Genomic DNA, 18,759 nt, shown 5'->3' with positions numbered 1-18,759 from the left:
TTGAAGAAAAAATGAGTACTTCATTGCTAAATGTTTGCTTTACAGTGTTTAAAAAGAAAAAAGCAAAAACAAACAAAAAACACAAATGAGCTCACAAGCCTAGAGGTCAATCTTCCTCGCCTTCAGAAGGGACTTCGACAACACCCGAAGGACCCGCTTCGTCTTCGGAGTCCGCATCGTCATCAGCTGCGGTGGCCATCTCCTGAGTGATGTGCGAAGTGGTTATGGCACTAACATCGAGCTCGGGGTACGTGTTCCTTATCATCCATCGGCTTAACTTGAAACCCCTTCTGTACGAGCCCACCATCATGTCGTCAAAGCACGATGAAGCGATGTAATCCTCGACGGCTTTCACCTTCGCCTCCATGACGGCCTGAGAAAAGATCTGAGTCTTCTCCCTAATATCTTCCTGAAGGTACTCGACCTGATGCTTCAGGTCCAACATCAGGTCGGCCATATGTCTCACCACCATTCCTAAGGCCTCTTTGTCCCTCCGGGATCTCGACAGCTCAGTCCGCACAGCACGGGAAGCCGCTTCGGCAGCTTCTGCTCGCTTCAAACCCCTCTTTGCCTAAATTGCCAAAGCATGGATAGAGGAGTTCACCTGCTAGAACGAGGACAAATCAGCTCGATAAAAAAAAAAAAACAAATACTGCTCCGACTTACCACCATGGCATGAGTTGCAGCACGAGCGCCTATGAGATTTGTAGGAAGATCAGCCCACTGCGCGACCTCCTCAGGACAAATAGCCTTCTTGCTCTTTCGGAGAGCGTAGCTCGGCGTCAGCACGCTCCCAACCTCCTTGTGACTTCCCGAGCCCGAAGGCACAACCCGGGTATAGGCAGTGTCGGCATAGGGAGCCCCGACATAGGTAGCCCCTGCCGCTTCCTGAACTGAAGGGGGCACCTCGGGCTCCCCAGGAGGCTCCATTCTTGGCGCCTCGGGCTCCGCAACCCGAGAAGGATCGGCACGGACCCGCTTAGCAGCTCACTTCCTTCTCTTCATGCCAGCGAACAAGTTCGCACCTCGGGTCTTCTCTGCCTCCATAACACTTGCAAAGGGGAGCTCGACGTCAGAAGATGGGAACAAAAGCAAAAGCAAGTATCTTCGTATGAGCAAGAAACCTACTCGAACTCAGACTGACCTAAATAAGCTTGTCCTCCGTCAGGTAGACTTCGCATTTGAGCCCTTGCCGGGCCCAGTCCTGGAGGCCCTTCACCGTGTCTTCGTCTAATGCGACACCGGGGTCAGGAGCGGCCAAACCCCACTCAGTAGGAAACGTCCACCCCGTAGCATTTCGAACCATGAAGTAGTTCCGCTTCCATGCCGGGACCTTATTTGGAAGGTCGTGTAAGAGCTTGAAGCTCGGGCGAGGTGACAAGTAGTACGCCCTCCTACGCCCGGGCAGGGGACCCACCTGTTTTTTGAGCATGAGGATAGCTGAAAAGACCTCCAGGTCTTAAGGAAGGCAGTGCTCACAACACAGGGAGATAGTCCCAACAAGGTTATGAACAGAGTTCGGGTGGAGCTGACCTATAGTAACGCCAAAGTGGTTTATGACTTCGACGATAAGAGGATGAAAGGGAAGGCGCAGCCCGACAACAAGTTGCTCCCGGAATATCACGATCTCATCCAGACCGTGTTCCCAAGGAAAGTCACCCAAAGGTAGGAAGTAAGTATACTCCCCGAGCAGGTTGTATTGGACAATAAGAGACCAAAGCCTTTCAAGCGTCATAGTGGAAGGTCCGAACTTATCTAGCACCCGACCTCGGCGGGAGGTGGATGCCAAACTACCCGAGGTGACTCGATATACGGGCTCGAACTCGAGCTCTACCTTGGGCCCCGCCTCAGACTCACTAAGGCTGTCGGGGGCAGCAACTCGGTTCGTAGAACTAGTATCGAACCCCCCAGGAGACTACGTAAACTACCCGAGCTAGACATTGAAACAAAGAGAGCTGAGGACTCACTAGGAAAAACTACCGGACTGCGAACGAGTGACGCGAGCTGACAGGCTTGAACGCGAGCTCAAGGAACAAACGCTGAATGATAACAGAGGAAAGTGACAGGGGGTCCCCCACTATTTAAAGCCACTGGACCCGCGCATCAACGGCCAAGATCGAAACCATCCAACGACTCCCCGCAAAGTCAGCTGTGCACTCCCCGAAGAAAAGACAATGGCATGCACGTTCAAAAATTTGAAATTGTTTGGTGCGCACGTTTAAAAGTTTGAAAATTTGAAATCATTTGCGCGCAGACCGGGACTGACCCATTGTCAAACCAAGCCAGCCCTGGTTGAGCCAGAAACACAAGCGGGTCAGACCAGAGAAGTCCCAAACCAAGGCCAGAGTGTCCCGAGGCAAATCCACTTGTCATCTCGTGAACTCCCCACGCCGGGTCAAGACCCTGAGCATGGGGAGTGGGGGGCAATTGACGGAGGAAGATTTGACCCGACCCCTTGGCCATGCGACACGTGGAAGCAACCGAGAGTGACCTAGTAGAAACGCCAGCTCGGCACAACAGCAGGCCCCACAACCCGAGCTCTGAGAAAAAAGTCAGCTCCTCCAAAGGGGAACCTACAAACCGAACTCCGAGCTGAAGAGCCCCGAGCTCCCCAAGGAGGAACTTGAGCTCTCCCTTCAAGGTCCTGAGCCTTACAAAAAGCAAAGAACCGAACTGCCCACCCAAGGGCAATTCGGGCCATACTCTGTCCAAACTAAAGACCACCTCGCACACCACTTCGGCACCAAGTCGCCTGACTGAACCGTACCTGACGCCCAGAAAGCCCGTACATGGAGGCGGCACACCCGACTGATTAGGGGTCCGACACATGACAGCCGCCTCCCAATGGCCACCTGCCACCGCCATCTCAGACGTGGCAGGGACGGCCCTGACAAGGAACAGTGGAGGTTATGACACCCGAACTGGCAACTGGCAACTGACAACTGGCAACTGGCAGTGGAGGTTATGACACCCGAAATGACCCCCGATTTGGCAGAAGAAGTGACCCGATCTGGCAGAGGTAATGATACCCGAACTGACAGGGGTTCGGAAGTAAGTATACAAGGTGACTATAAAGGCCCCCATCTCAGGGGGAAGAAGGTATGTGATTTTTTATGCTTTCTAGTCTTGGAATCCATTGTTTCCTCTTGCCTCCTCAAGAACATTAACTTGAGCTTCGGAGTGTTCCAAATGGGTTCCTCCCCGGAAGTCTCCAGTTCCTTCCTTGTTTCAGGCAACTCCAACTCTATCGGAAACGAGATAACCAACGACTAAGACTTGACCAGATCGCGCATCATCAGTTTCAAACAAGGAAGAGAGGGTAACCCTTTTCTTCCTACAATGTGGCTGGTTCTTCCTTGGTCTTTATGGTTGGCCTGGTTGCGTCTAATTGCCTCCAACCTCTATTCTATTGCCTTTATGATTTGTCAAATTTTTTCATACTCCATTTCAGTTCTGATCATTAATTAATAAATAATACTTGTTCAGTTTTCAAACCATTTAATTCTTGTTCTTGTTGCCAATCCATCAATGTGTTGCTTTAATCATCAAGGCAAAGTTAATTGCAAGAACAAAACAATTTAGTTCGGTTCTATCTCTTCACAATTTTGGCATTTTGCGATGCGTGTCATCCTTTCTTGACAAATGACAACTATTGTATGACATGGTAGCTAATTAATGAAAACGAATTAAAAAGGAAAAGAAACCAAACACCAAACACTTGGCGAAGCATTTTTAAACTTCTGTGTTCATATAGATAAGAAAAAGAAATAACCAGCCCATGTAAGGACAGGAATTAAAAGGACCTTACGCTCAGTTTGGAAGGAGTACAAATGTAAATTTGTATAATATAAATACATACAAAATAATACAAAATACAAGATTTTACATTCTACAAATTTACATTTGTACTGGTTTTAAATTGAGCCTTAATTATCTACACAAACACATGATCCATTAGATTGGTCACATCCCATTGTCCACTCATACAATCTTGAACTCTATATCAATTACATGAATGTGGATGCCCATCTATATTTCTACTACTTAAAAAAGTGTGAGTGGGTTTTGATTTTTGGAAATTTCATTGGACAGAATTTATCCTTTAATCTTGAGCTATTATGGGAGTAAATTTTCATTTTAATAGAAAATTAACTCAGTTTGGAAGGAGTACAAATACAAATATGTATGGTGCAAAACCTTAGTTGAGTCAACAAAGCAAATTAACAGTATTAATGAATAAAAAATTTAAGACCACATCTGTACCTATAATACTATTAAAAGTGTGGAATTTTTTATTTGAGTAAAATACACCATTTTTCAATTTGGTCTCTCTCATTGTAAGGACAGAAATGTAATTTGAACTACTTTTCTCCTTATTCCAATCCTTTGTTAAATCTTATATTTAAGGTATTAAATTCCACTAACATTCATTGAATCCTATTCTTGGTTAGAATATCCATATTTTTGAATTTGATCTCTCCAATTGTCAAAGCATAAAATGTAATTTGAACTCTAACAAAAGCATAAAAAATACAAAAAAAAATAGAAGATATTTGCGCACATCTATAATATTATTGTATATTTATCAGATTAAATAAAAATAAGTGTGATAAATAGGAATAAAATTATAGAAAATTTTGGAAACATATTATTTACTATCATCATTATCATCAAAATTCTCACATGCAAAGTATATGCACACTTACTAGTATTCATAATAACATTACAGTGCAATCACACTGACACCAATGCATCAAATCCCATAAATGTGCTTTGGCGAGAATAGCATTAATTAGGATGGGTGAGACCTCCTATGAAGTTCTTGTGTTATATCCCAATTTTTAAAAAGTTTATAAGAAAATATTCATAATAACATCAGACTGCTTTACAAATTGTTTCAATTTTTAACATAAAATCTTGTTCATTGAAGAAGGCTTATATATATATTTGTCTTTTTTTTTGTGAGAAAGATATTCAACTACTTATAAGAGTAGTTATTACATTCTGGAGTAATATGTGCTCAAATACTCCACATATGTCCCATCACATGAGAGAGAATGGAAATTATACTCTACATATGAGAGAGAGAGACGTGTAATGATGTAAAAGCAAAAGTATGAATGATCAATGGAAAATAAAGTTCAATAGCAGAGCATTTTAAATATTTGCTGTATGTTAAATTAAAATTTAAATCAATCATATTGAAGATATTACATGATTTATTTATATTTTTAGGTTCACGTTTCATAAGATGTGTATTTACCATTAAAGACTTTAGCAATGTTAAAGATTCAATTGTGACATGTAGTTTTATCACTGATTCATGTATTTTGTTTGACAGTGCATTTCATGCGCCATAGGTTTTGCCTTGTATGCTTTTCATTTTCATTCATTCTTTTGTCATGAATTTCCTCCATATATTTGTTATTATTATTTTTCTTGAGAACAGGGATAAGGGTGTGAGTAGCGCTATCAATGGACCGGATATTGGTCCAGTCCAACTCAGTCCAATATGAATCTATTACAAATGGAGGACTAGGTCCACTCCAATCTAATGAATACTTTGGACTATTCTAGATTGGTTCAATTAAATGCTTGAATCATCCAATCTCTTTAAATTGGTTTTAATTTAGATTGGGTCCAACCCAAACCTGGTCCCAGCCATACTATTTATCTTCTGTCAATGAATCAGATATTGCTTCACTCAATCTAGTCCAATATAAATCCATTATAAATGGAATAGGTCCAATCCAATCCAATAGATACTTTAGACCAATCCAAACCATGGTTCAATTCAATGTCTTATTAGTCCATCCAACTCATTCAAATTCATTTTGATTCGAGTGAGATCCAACCTAAACCTGGCCATAAGTATGAGTGTTGCATACTTGAAACAATATATAGTTTTCTCACAAAAAAAATAATAATAAAACACAACTCTCAATTTCCTACTCCCCAAAGAAAAATATTAACAAGGCTTTCACAAATAAAGAATAAATTTATCTTTAAAATATAACAGAGATACTTAGTTTAGCTTCATGTCCACTTGACCAGCACGTTTTCCTTTTCCCATCAAAGTCATAATGTGTCTCAATACTAATACTAGTGAGGATGATATAGGAGGGGTTTGTCAATGCGCAAAAAACCAAGGTTCAAAATATAGGCACTCTTGATTCAAAATTTTAAGATGCCCAAAGTTTTAATCAATTGATATTTAGGGTCTGTTTGGTTTGTAGTCGGATTTGGAACCAAAATCCTTGGAATTGGGGACAAATATTTCAGTTTCAAATTTGCTTGAAACCAATAACAAACTCAATAATCTAAATGGGGGCAAATAATATTGTAAAGATAATATTTTTAGAAATGCTTCATAATTTTACCTCCAATTTTTTGAAATTACATCTCCAATAAGACATCTCTGATCCAAATCGATCCCCTCATTCCAACTATACTTATGTTTATTGCTTAAAGTTGTTAGATGGCTCACGCCCACAGAACTTATAAATTTCTATTAGGCTGAGTTTGGAAGGAGTATAAATGCAAATATATAGAGTGCAAGACCTTATATTTTGTATTATTTTATATTTATTTATACTGTATATATTTGCATTTGTACTCCTTCCAAATTGAGCCCTAGTAAAATTGGATTTGTATTGTTTATGTTTACAGGAGTCATAAATTCAAGGAACGGAAAAAATGAAGAAAATAAATATAGAATTTTTTTTTTTTTTGAGTGGGGAATGAGGACTGGGTGTGGGGGTGATTGGGTGACTGGTCCAGACATGTCTGAAACCAAGGCAAGTACCGGAATTTTGGTAAAGATATCAAAATCATTTTCAATTATTACTTTCTGACAAGTTTTAATTTGATTCATTAATCCTATATATTCAATATTCAAATGCGGATGAATGGCATTTAATTAATCCAAATATGAAAAATAATGAATAAAATTGGGATATTGGATATTTGGTTTCTTTGTAGGCGTATATCGACATTGGAATTTGGAACACAACCAATCCTTCACCCTCTCCATCTCCCACCTCTAGGTTTCATAAAGATATTGCCATTTAACCCATTTTGTCAATGTATGCTATGATAAGGAGAGCAAAACAAGATATGATATTATCAGTTAACCCATTTTACCCATAACCTCAACAGATTAATCCTTGAACCACCACCACCTGATGCTGATGGAAAAGCGTTTCTGTTCTTGGATCATTTTATTGGACATGTTTGGAACCAATACCATTTCCTGATGCTTTTTGAGCAAACAGTGCTGCATTGGTATAAAACATTTTATTTTCTCTGTTTGAGATTATTATTATTGCTAATATATAGGTGTTTTCCAATGTCATATATAAGCGTACGATTGGTTGCAACAGTAAGAAAACTGAGAAAACCTTGAAAAAAAGCCTTTTCTTATATCACACTTTTCCTAATTTAATTTTCGAGACGTGATATGAGAAAAATACATAACTAAACATGAGTATTGTTTGAAAAAAACGAATTGCATGTGACACCATTTTTTTCAAGAGAACAGCAACGGATCCAAACACTGACTTTTTTTTTCTTTTTACATTTTTTTCTATTTTCCCTTCTATTACAAGAAAAAAAACAACTCTGATTCCACGTGTTTGACTTTTGAGTTGCGTGCAATCAGCTTGTAACACTGGGGCCAAATCACGATGCAAACGCACTACGTTGATTTCTGTATCATGTGAATGCGGGGCGGGGGGGCGATTGTATCGGTTCCTTAAATCCTTCGTTTAACGTGGCCGATACTCTTAACGCTTCAGTACCGTTGTTTCCTCGAAGTTTACCGCTAGCCTATCTTAAAATATTTTCTTATCGGATAAATCAGGTATGATACCGGAAGGGCTTTTTTTTTTTTTTTAATTTTTTTTTTTATGTACCACCTGATTGGGCTGATGGGCTCTACTCTTTATGACACCGGTTATTAGTTATAAGCCTTTTCCGGAATTGACTCCATTTACTCTTACAAATGAAATCACTTTATCCCACGCAATCAGGCATATATATAGCGATCCTTCTTGCCTTCTTGCCTTCTTGGAGCCAAAAAAACTGAAATGAGACACACTGTTTAAGAAAAAGGCAATTTCGTTTGGGGGTGGAAGGAATAGCTTCCTAGATTCCATGTCTCAATGACCCATTCTTTTGTCGTGCTTCAAGTAAACACGTCCATTGATGTGTTTACTTCTCATTAGTCTTGAAGGTGGACCCCGGTACTATTTGCATCTGTTGTTAATTAGAGATAATAAAGGTTCCAATCCAACGGCTATGAGCTTTATGACATGGTGAATCCGTATTATATATTTATATGTTTTGATTGATGCGAGGCATATAGTCTGTCTGTGATTCCGACCTTGGTGTTTTGCCCGACGAGGCGGGGGAATCTCAGTGGACTGTGGGATTCATCCAGGACCCCCGCTGGACACGTAGTGATTCACCATTGCTTGCTTCAAGGAGAGAGAAAGTGAGAAACTTCATGAGTTCATTCTCTGCACTACGACGAATGCTTCAACTTCTCTGTCTCTTTCTTCGGTCTTTGTCTCCAACTGTTCAGCCACTCAGGGACCAAGCTCTCTGGTCTGCGACTCTGTGCAACTCTATCGGATTTTACCACTTCTCTTCGTTCTTGGAGTAACGGAAGCTCTTGACAACCTTGTTTAGTTACTTCAATTTAATCTATCGTGTTCAATCATGCTTTGAGAATCTTTGGTTACTGATGGAGATGCTTCCAGATTAATTTGAAGTGCGCCGTGTTCCGAGACTTTCTGTAGGGTTTGGGGGAAAGAGATTCGAAGTCTTGTTCTGTTCTGTTCTGGTATTTCTTCCTGCAATTTGGATATTGTGAGGAGTCTCTGGATTCTTGGAGGTTGTCAGTGTTGAGATTGTTGAGATTTCAGAATTGTTAAGTTCGATCAAGTTACTTATAGAGGTACAGATCTTTTCCAGGGGTCGGGGAATTTGCTGAGTTTTTTCTTTGAAGGTTTGGTTGTGTTTTTTTTTTACAAAGTTTTAAGTGCTCTTTATTAATTGAGGGCGTTAGCTTCTGCTCAAGATGAGTTGTCAGTAGGTATTGCCAAGTTACCATGGGCGTTCTGTACTTTCGGCTTCATTTGTTCTCTTCTGACCACTGATACTTTGGTCGATCTTTAGTGGTTTTCGAAGTTTGAACGACAGGAAACGTGCTCACCTAACTTTCTATGTGTTTGATTGGCTGGTGGTTTTGGGAATAGAGGTTCGCTGGTCAAGATTTTGGGAAAAACGCTAGAAAGGTCCTTCCTTTCTTCGTGCTTTTGGTGTCTTCTCTTGACATGTAGGCTTCTGTTTTAGCTATGGTCTTTGATGTGTTCATCTGGTACAAGATCTGAGCTCGTTTGCACTCTTTCGAGCTTCAAGTACAGTGGATTTCAGTTGTTGAAGCGACTGTTGATGAAATGGAGAGTAATGGAACTGCTCATTTAAGACAAGACTTAGAAGACCATGCTGTTGGCAGCCAGGAAGTGATGGATTCTGAAGCAGACAATATCAATCCAAACAAGGTGGCCACTTCTGGTTCTTTTGTCACTGCAGTGGACGAGAAGATGGATTTCCCGCCTCATCCATCTGCATCAGAGGTTTGTCAGACCAAAGAATTGAATGCCCGGGCTTCACCTCGTAGAAGTAAGTAATTGATTTCTGGGAGTTGAGTTTCTTGTATTGTTGATAATGAATCTAAGGATATAATAGTCAGTTTGGGAATATTGAGGGAGCATTGAGAGTGCCTTTCTATGCATCGGAATATGCTTTTCTCCGTGATAAACTTCTGGCATAACCTTGCTCAGTTTCTCAAAGTAATTAAATTTTGAAGAATCTATTATCACATATCTTTCCCACAGTGATTCAATTAACAGAGAGGCTTAGTACTGCTAGACCATAAAACTACTTAACATACACCTGTACATTGCTGAGGTTCCGCAACTCATCATCAGCAATGATTAGTATTCACAGGATAGACCAGACAGACGCAGGAATACTTAGAGCTGTTACCTTGGATTCCATCTAGAGATGTAGTTTAGCACTTGATAGCCAATGGAATGGACCACTTAGTATGGCAATTATTTAAGCTCCAGTAAACATTTCTGCTGTTCCTAGGAATGGAAAAAGAACTAATTTCTTTTCTTCGCTCTTCAATGGAATCTAGTGGTGTCCACAGTGAAGGGGGATGAATTCTAAATCACCATGTGACTGACTATACCATGTTATTGGAATTGATTTCTCAAAATTCTTCACTTTCTGCTGGCATTCAAGCCCTCTAATCATCACCTCATTGCAGCATTGTAACTATTACAGTTCTATTGCTTGAAGTTTGTTTTATTTTTCATTGTTAATGCTACTATCATCATTATTGTGATCTTTTATGATCAGTTGTGTGGAATGTGGAGGGCAAACTTTCAAGTAATTCCTTTTTCATTGATCTAGAGGATCTACCATTGCATAATCCTTTCTTTATGATTCTACCTTTATAAGAATTAGGCATGGATTCTGTCCCAAGATGCATGCGTATGTGAGATTAAATTTCTAATATACACACACACACACAGAGTGCAGGGGTAAGGCTGCGTAAATCTGCCCTTCCCCAGACCCAACATTGGCAGGAGCCTCATGCACTGGGCTTCCCTTGTATATACACACACAGAAGTACATTTGCACTGTAATGCTTCTTTTTCTAGTAGAAAATTCTTCAACCAGTGATGGAAGATCAGTTCTTGGAAACTTAGAAGCTAGTTGTGTTGGCTGAGGTACATGGTGCTTCTAATTGAGTTAGATGTGGCTAACTCCATCTCTAATTTTCTGGTGTATTACATGTTTGTGTTTCATGCTATAATAAAATTTATAAAAGAGTTCAGAAGAATCTTTAGAAATTTTGGCTATTCTAAGAGACACAGAACAGGATCATTTGCAATTTGGATATTGTGGGAAAAACTTCTTTTAACCAATAGGAAACATAGACAGGAAGTAAGGTAGGAAATTAGATGGGGCATTTTTATGAGTTGAGATGACCTCCTCTGGATATCTATTGAACTTTCAATGAGTGCAACCTACTGAAGAGGTTCAATGAGGTTTTGTGAAATTTAAAGAAAAGGAATCTTTCCCTTCTAGGAGGATGATTATTGTAGGAAGTTAAGAGCTTATGGATTGAGTGGTCCAAAGCAAGTATGGCTTGCACTTTGATAAGTTGGATTTATGCCCTGGCAATGGAACCATCCTTTCTTGCTCATGAAATGATGAAAATCCCTTGGTTGTCTATATTATATACATATATATATGCATGTATGTATGTATGTATGACCCCGTGTTTTAAAAGTGCAATGGCTATTTTGCGCCCGAGGTGCGAGTCATTAGGTGAGGCGCACCTTTTTGAAGCAAGGTGCAAAAATGCAAAAAAATGGTAAAAACCTTCAAAAAAATGCCAAAAAAAATAAAAAAATTTAATTTAAAACATAAACTTAAAATTTAAAGTAATTGTTTTATAAAAACCTATTATCTCAAATTAAAATACATAAACATAACATGTAAAACATGTTTAAAATGAAAATTTAAAAATAAAATCAAGCATAACATATAAAACATATTGAAGCATGTAAGCTCTTAATCTCTTTATTTTTCCCAATTGCATTACTTCAAATAGCTAATGTGATGTTAAACATTATGCATTCCTGAAAGTTCTGCGCCTAGGACCTAGGCGAGGTGCATACCCTAAAATGCGCCTCACTTGTGTGCCTAGGCATGCTTCAGGCATGCCTTTTAAATCACTAGTCAGACCATCCTTGAATTTTTTGTTTCTTAGATGTCTTATAGATTGAGGTTAGTAATGCCATCAAGTGTCTCAATAAGATATTTCTTATCTTGAAGTTTAGTAATAATAAGGTGTGTGTGATCTGTTGAATCAAATGGTCTTTTATCTTGCTTGTCTTTCCTGGGGGTCCTTAGCTGAAGTTGCACCATTAACACCCTTTTTCTCTGGCTAAAGAATTTGGAAAGTCCATAGGCTGCCAAAGATTGAAGTGTTTGTTTGGGAGGTGCTGAACAAGGTAAAAAATCTGACATTATCTAAAAAGGATGTGTGGTTTGGGGACTAAAATTATGCATCAGTACATGATAACACTTTTTATCTTTTGATATCAATTTTGAAACTATGTTCTTCCTAGTAAAACCAAAATTTGGACGTTGATATTTCAAAGTTTGTTTTTTAAAAATATTATAAAATTTCATTGAGGTAATTATTTATGCTGATATTAATTGGATCAGTAATGTATTTTTTTTGTACACAACTTGGTTGAAATTTACATAGGAAAAGAAGAACTTGAAAGAAATTTCTAACATTTTAAAATTTCATTTAGGTTGTAAATCTTGATATATGGTATTCATAGTTAATAGAATAAAGCAAGGTTCAAAGTATTGATATGATACACCCCATATTGGGCTTATCTATTGTATCTTTGGGTTACTGAATCACAAAATTTAAGGAATTTTAAGATTTTAACTTTTTAATATTTTGGCTTATGATTAGACAACTCTCCTGTCAAATTTTCAAAGAAAAGTGTAACGATTTTGGTTATCTAGTGTAGTTGTTCAAGACTGCTATCAGTCTTGATCACTAAGAAACTTCAGGTTCAAAGAGAAGAGAAAGTGAAGGAGGAGAAAGAGTGGTGAGAGAGTAGTAGAACACAGTTTTGAAGAGAAGAACAAAATCTCAATATTCTGCCGCCGCCACTTTAATTTAATATTTATATGTTATGCTAGTTACATGAAAGGACACATCTGCCCTTGGTGTTTATATCATAACACATAACAATATAAAACTGAAAAGTAAATAACAACTAGAATAACAGAATCATAAATCGACCACAGCTGTGACTAGATACATTCTACCCTACGGACAGAGTGGGACCACAGCTGTGGGGCCCACATCAATGTTCTCTACACTCCCCCTCAAGTTGGGAGTAGATGTTATCATTCCCAACTTGGATAGATCTGCTTCTAGCTTCTTTCTGGATACGACTTTAGTGAGGATGCCCACTAGTTGCATACTGGATGTGATGTAAGGGAGGCATACTTCTTGAGATGAGACCCTCTCTCGTACAAAATGCCGGTCAACTTCAATGTGTTTGGTTCTGTCATGCTGCACTGGATTATGTGCTATATTAATGGTTGCTTGATTATCACAATACAACATCAAGGGCTTCTCATACTCAATGCCCAACTCCTCAAGTAGAGATCTTAGCCATAGGATTTCAGCCACTCCGTTGGCCATGGACCTGTATTCTGCTTCAGCACTTGACCGGGAGACAACACTTTGTTTCTTACTTCTCCAGGAGGCAAGGTTTCCTCCCACAAGGGCACAATATCCTGAGGTAGACCTTCTGTCATCAACACTCACAGCCCAATCAGCATCTGTATAGACCTCCACCTTCATGTGGTTGTTGTTCTTGAACAGTATACCCCTACCCGGGCATCTCTTCAAGTAGGCTAAGATTCTTTCTGCCGCAAGAAGATGTGTGGTTCTAGGAGAATGCATGTATTGGCTGACAACACTAACAACATAAGTAATATCTGACCGAGTGAGGCAGAGATATAAGAGCTTTCCTACCAATTGCTGGAACATAACTTTGTCTTCAAGAAGCTTCCCACTCTCGGCACTAATCCTGTGGTTCTGTTCAATTGGTGTATTTGCAGGTTTGACACCTAACTTTCCAGTTTCTGCCAACAAGTCTAGGACATATTTCCTCTGAGAGATAAAGATCCCCTGTTTGGATCTAGCAACCTCAATACCCAAAAAATACCGGAGTACACCAAGGTCTTTCACCTCGAATTCTTGATGAAGGAGCTGTTTAAGGGACTTAATCTCATGGCTATCATTCTCTGTGACCACAATATCATCAACATATACTGCCAGTAGTGTCAAGGAGGACTCCACCCTCTTGATGAATAGGGTATGATCTGACTGGGCCTGTACATAACCAAACTTCACAAGGGCTAGTCTGAATCTATCGAACCAAGCCCTAGGTGACTGTTTCAAACCATACAAAGCCTTGTTGAGCCAGCAGACCTTCTTACTTATCTCTGCATCATAGAATCCAGGAGGCAAACGCATGTAAACTTCTTCCTGCAGATCTCCATTCAGAAAGGCATTTTTCACGTCCATTTGGTATAAAGGCCAAGTGTGACTTGCTGCAAGGGATAATAGGACTCGAATAGTGGTCATCTTGGCTACCGGTGCAAAGGTCTCCAAGTAATCTATGCCATAAGTCTATGTAAACCCTCTTGCAACTAACCGAGCTTTATACCTCTCAATAGATCCATCTGCATTATGCTTCACCATAAATACTCATCTGCATCCAACTGGTTTCTTTCCTTTGGGCAGATCAACTACCTCCCAGGTGTTGTTTTTCAACAGGGCATCCATCTCATCTTGCAGTGCATCTTTCCATTCCAGGACGGATAGGGCTTCTTGCACTGTTCTTGAAATAGGGACATTGGAAATGGAGCTAAGGTAGGACATGTAGATAGGAGATAGGCGATCATAGGATAAAAAATGGGAAATACAGTGGGCTGTAGATGTGGTACATTGTCGTTTCCCTTTACGAACTGCAATCGGAAGGTCAAGATCATCTGTAGGAGGTGAAATGGATGGGACTGTAGTACCTGGACCTGGAGCTGGAGGTGAGATTGGAGCTGGCCTGGACTGCTGATGATCAAGATCAACCTGCCTGCATCGCCTGTGATAGACCCTCAACTCTTGATCCCTCTAACCACCCTCACCATTGCAGCTCTCCCTCAACTCCTGATCCCTCTGACTACCCTCACCACTGCAGCTCTCATCACCTAATGGAATAGGTAAAGGAACTGCCCCACTCTCACTGCTCTCCCCCTGAAGACAAGGACTCAAACCCCCACTCTCACTGCTCTCCCCCTGAGGGGAAACCCGAGGATAATAGGGTGTCCCCTCAAAGAAAGTGACATCCATGGAGACAAACTTCCTCCTTGAGACAGGATCATAGCAGCAATAACCCTTTTGAGTTTGTGCATAACCAATGAAGATGCATTTGGAGGCTTTGGGTTCGAACTTGGAGTGATGGGGTCTGAGAAGCTGAACAAAGCAGGTACAACCGAATGTCTTAAGGGGAATAGAAAACAAGTCCTCACGTGGGTGTAGAAGGGAAAAAGGAGATCTCATATCAAGAACCCTAGAAGGAACCCGATTAATAAGGTATACTGCCGTGAGGATAGCATCAACCCAGAAGCGGATAGGAACATTGGAAGTAAACATGAAACTTCTAGCCACTTCCAAAATGTGCTTATTCTTCCTTTCGGCAACTCCATTCTGTTGAGGTGTATGAGGGCAAGAGTTCTAGTGGATAACTCCATGATGAAGAAGATAAGATGTCAATGATTTAGCAAAGTATTCCTTTGCGTTATCAGATCTGAGAACTTTGATCTTGGCATCAAACTGGGTTAGGATCATTTGGTGAAAATTTTGGGTCAGGGAAGGTACCTCATCTCGTGAACGCATGAGATAAACCCAAGAAAAACGGGTATGATCATCAACAAATAACAAGAAATATCTGTACCCACCCATGGAAGGGATATGATAAGGCCCCCAAACGTCAGTATGCACAATATCAAAAGAATTATCACTCCTTTTATTACTCAATAAATAAGGCTTTCTACAATGCTTAGCAAACTCACAACTTTCACACTGTAACTGAGACAACTCAATAGACTCAAATAAAGCAGGAAACAGACTCTGTAAAGACCGAAAAGACAAATGACCTAATCGGTTATGCCAAAGCATAACCGGACTCACACTCTGAGAAACAAAATACATCTTCTCAACTGATTCTCCCTGACGGAACCTCTCCCCGAGCAGATAGATCCCATTCGTCTCACGGCCAGTCCTAATCACCTTCTTCGTCTCCAAGTCCTGAAAAACACATCGGTCAGGAAAGAAAGTTACTGAGCAGTTCATATGCTTGGTAATACTACTGACTGAAAGAAGGTTAGTATCAAGCTTAGGAACATGCAAAACATATGACAGGGAGATAGTATCTGATAACTTGATGTCACCCTTTCCAGATATAGGAACTAGGGAGCCATCAGCAATAGATACTTTATCCCTACCAGAAGACAAATGGTAAGTAGTAAACAGTGAAGGCAAGCTAGTCATGTGATCAGATGCACCTGAGTCTATTACCCAACAAGGTTCAGTAGTACCTGGAGCTGAGGCATGATAGGCTAAAGCTCGAGTACCTGAATGTGCGAAGGCAGATGTGGCAGGGGCTGATGAAGACTGCGGTGGCTGAGCTGAATTTCCAACTTCCTTTTCTAACTGTATTAGGGCAGCCCGAACTGCAGCTAAGGTCTCTAAAGATGTTCCTTTTGTGTCAGATGAGGATGCTGAATCAGTGTTCACGGCTACATGAGCAGTGCCCTTCTTGCTTCTCAACTTCGCAGGAACCAAGTGAGGGTGTAGTTTCCAGCATGTCTCTTTTGTATGTTTGGGCTTCTTACAATGTTCACATACCACATCTTTCTTGTCTTCCTTCCTCCTATCCTTCTCTGAATCACCCCCTGATTTGGGTGTGACCGCTACAAAGGCTGGTGTGGGGGGCTGAGGTTGCATCATAACCTTCCTTCTGGTCTCTTCACTGTGTACAAATGAGTATGCCTGAGAGAGAGTCACACTGTCTCTAGTCAAAATCTGTTGCCGTACAATATCATACTCTGAATTTAGGCCCGCCAGAAACTCAAATACCCAGTTTGTCTCAACCTGCTTTCTATATATCTGTGCATCTCTGGGACTCTCCCACTCAAGAGTCTCTAAGTGATCAATCTCACGCCACAGGGACTGCAAGGTAGAGAAATATACTGAAACCGGTCTCTCTCCTTGTTTAAGATTCTTCACTTCACATTTCAATTCATATGCTCTGGCAACATTAAGGGGTTGGGAATTACACAACCATGTTATAACCAAGTAGTTTTCTTGAATCCACTTGGTATATGTCGGGTCTCCCTTGGGAGGTTCCTTCATATCTCCCAAGAGGTACCCTAATTTACCTCTTCCACCAATAGCCATCATGGCTGATTGGGGTCATTCCAAGTAGTTTGATCCATCAAACTTTACAGTCGTAATCTGACCACCCATCGCAGAAACATTACCATAACTGATGTTCCCAAGGCTGCCTTCTGCCTGATTTTTAAACTCCATTTCTGTCAAGTCTCAAAACAGCACTTGGACTACTAATCACAATAAAAAAACAGTATGGGCCTGATCTGTCTTCACAGTGTATGTGCACAAAACTGGGATAATTCTGATCTGAAACCAACTAGCCAACACAACAGTAGCTGTCCGTAAGCTCTAACCCCTTAGGACTCTGAAAAACAGCTTAAAAGAGGTCTGATATGCTTGGGAGAGTTAGGGTTTTAATCAGTCCTTAAAGTGAACAATTCAGTTGCACAATCCACTCAGTACTGTATATATAGACTTGCAGTAGGGTTAATAAGAAACCCTAGAATCTGTATATATAAATCTCAAGGTTCAGTCAAACACTAGGGCTTGTCGCAAGATCACTTTCAAACCCTAGAGTAGAGAGAAACACAGTTGAGACAGTTCGGCCTAGGGTTTGCTGTAAAACCCTAGTGAATCGCAGAGAGGAAACCCTAGGATGGTTCGGCCTTCCCCTGCAGATAGGTCCAACCTATCTTCTCTGATCTAACTTCTCTTAGAAAGTAAATAACTTACAAGGAAAAATTGTTCGCTGCCTTCTAGGGTTACCCGAACCCTAGTCTTCTCTGATCCTTCCTGACCACCAATACTCTGCAACCCTAACAAGTTTCCAATAGCTGCTAGCACTTCTGGCGATCTCCAAGAATCAGTCTGCGAACTCCTCCTTTTCAGCTCCCAGTCCTAGGAGATTCTCATGTGGTCGACTGGTATTAGGCTCACATGAGAAACCCTAACTTGGCTCTGATACCATGTAGTTGTTGAAGACTGCTATCAGTCTTGATCACTAAGAAACTTCAGGTTCGAAGAGAAGAGAAAGTGAAGAAGAAGGAGGAGAAAGAGTGGTGAGAGAGCAGTAGAACACAGTTTTGAGGAGAAGAACAGAATCTCAATATTCTGCCGCCGCCACTTTAATTTAATATTTATATGTTATGCTAGTTACATCATAACACATAACAATATAAAACTGAAAAGTAAATAACAACTAGAATAACAGAATCATAAATCGACCACATGTGACTAGATACATTCTACCCTACGGACAGAGTGGGACCACAGCTGTGGGGCCCACATCAATGTTCTCTACATCCGGAACTCTCGATACACAAAGTTTGCATATTAAGAGTATCGTCACTTTGAACCTTGGAGTAAAGTGGTGCAAAATTTCTCTTTTTTTTTACTGTGATCTGTAACAACATAATCTTTTATGATGTTAATGTTGTAAACATTAGACAAAATTTCTGTGTTTGAAGACCGACAAAAAAAAGCAATGTAGGGAAATCAACATAATTAAAATACTTAGCAAGAGTTCCCATTAAAAGACAACAGTTACGTCCTACATTACACCTCATTAGGTATGCTTTTTTCTTGGTCCTTCCAGTTCCAAGAACCTTGTATAAGAGTGATTTTAGAAAGGAGGCTCTTTTTACAAGGGAAGAATTATTTGTATTTACTGCTGGAAGAATATT

General features: G+C 40.4%; 1 protein-coding gene across 3 annotated transcripts in view; it reads left to right on the top strand.

The window, feature by feature from the left end:
* The first annotated feature begins 8,074 nt into the window (after positions 1 to 8,074).
* UGT80B1 (UDP-Glycosyltransferase superfamily protein) overlaps positions 8,075 to 18,759 on the top strand; it is a 48,931-nt gene continuing 38,246 nt past the window's right edge. The window contains exons 1-2 of one of the 3 annotated variants that reach the window (XM_088887038.1): positions 8,090 to 8,959; positions 9,261 to 9,687. In XM_088887038.1, coding sequence (XP_088743164.1) covers positions 9,462 to 9,687 — 226 coding nt within the window. In that variant the 5' untranslated portion in view covers positions 8,090 to 8,959; positions 9,261 to 9,461. Of the gene's footprint in view, positions 9,688 to 18,759 lie in introns of all 3 variants that reach the window. The other 2 variants (XM_010262670.3, XM_088887037.1) reach the window with 2 other exon arrangements.

This window comes from Nelumbo nucifera, chromosome 5 (assembly GCF_055504915.1).
Source record: "Nelumbo nucifera cultivar China Antique chromosome 5, China Antique-T2T, whole genome shotgun sequence".
In the NCBI taxonomy this organism is placed as follows: Eukaryota; Viridiplantae; Streptophyta; class Magnoliopsida; order Proteales; family Nelumbonaceae; genus Nelumbo; species Nelumbo nucifera.
Note: the sequence above shows the minus strand (reverse complement) of the source record. Positions and strands in the feature narration are given on the sequence as shown.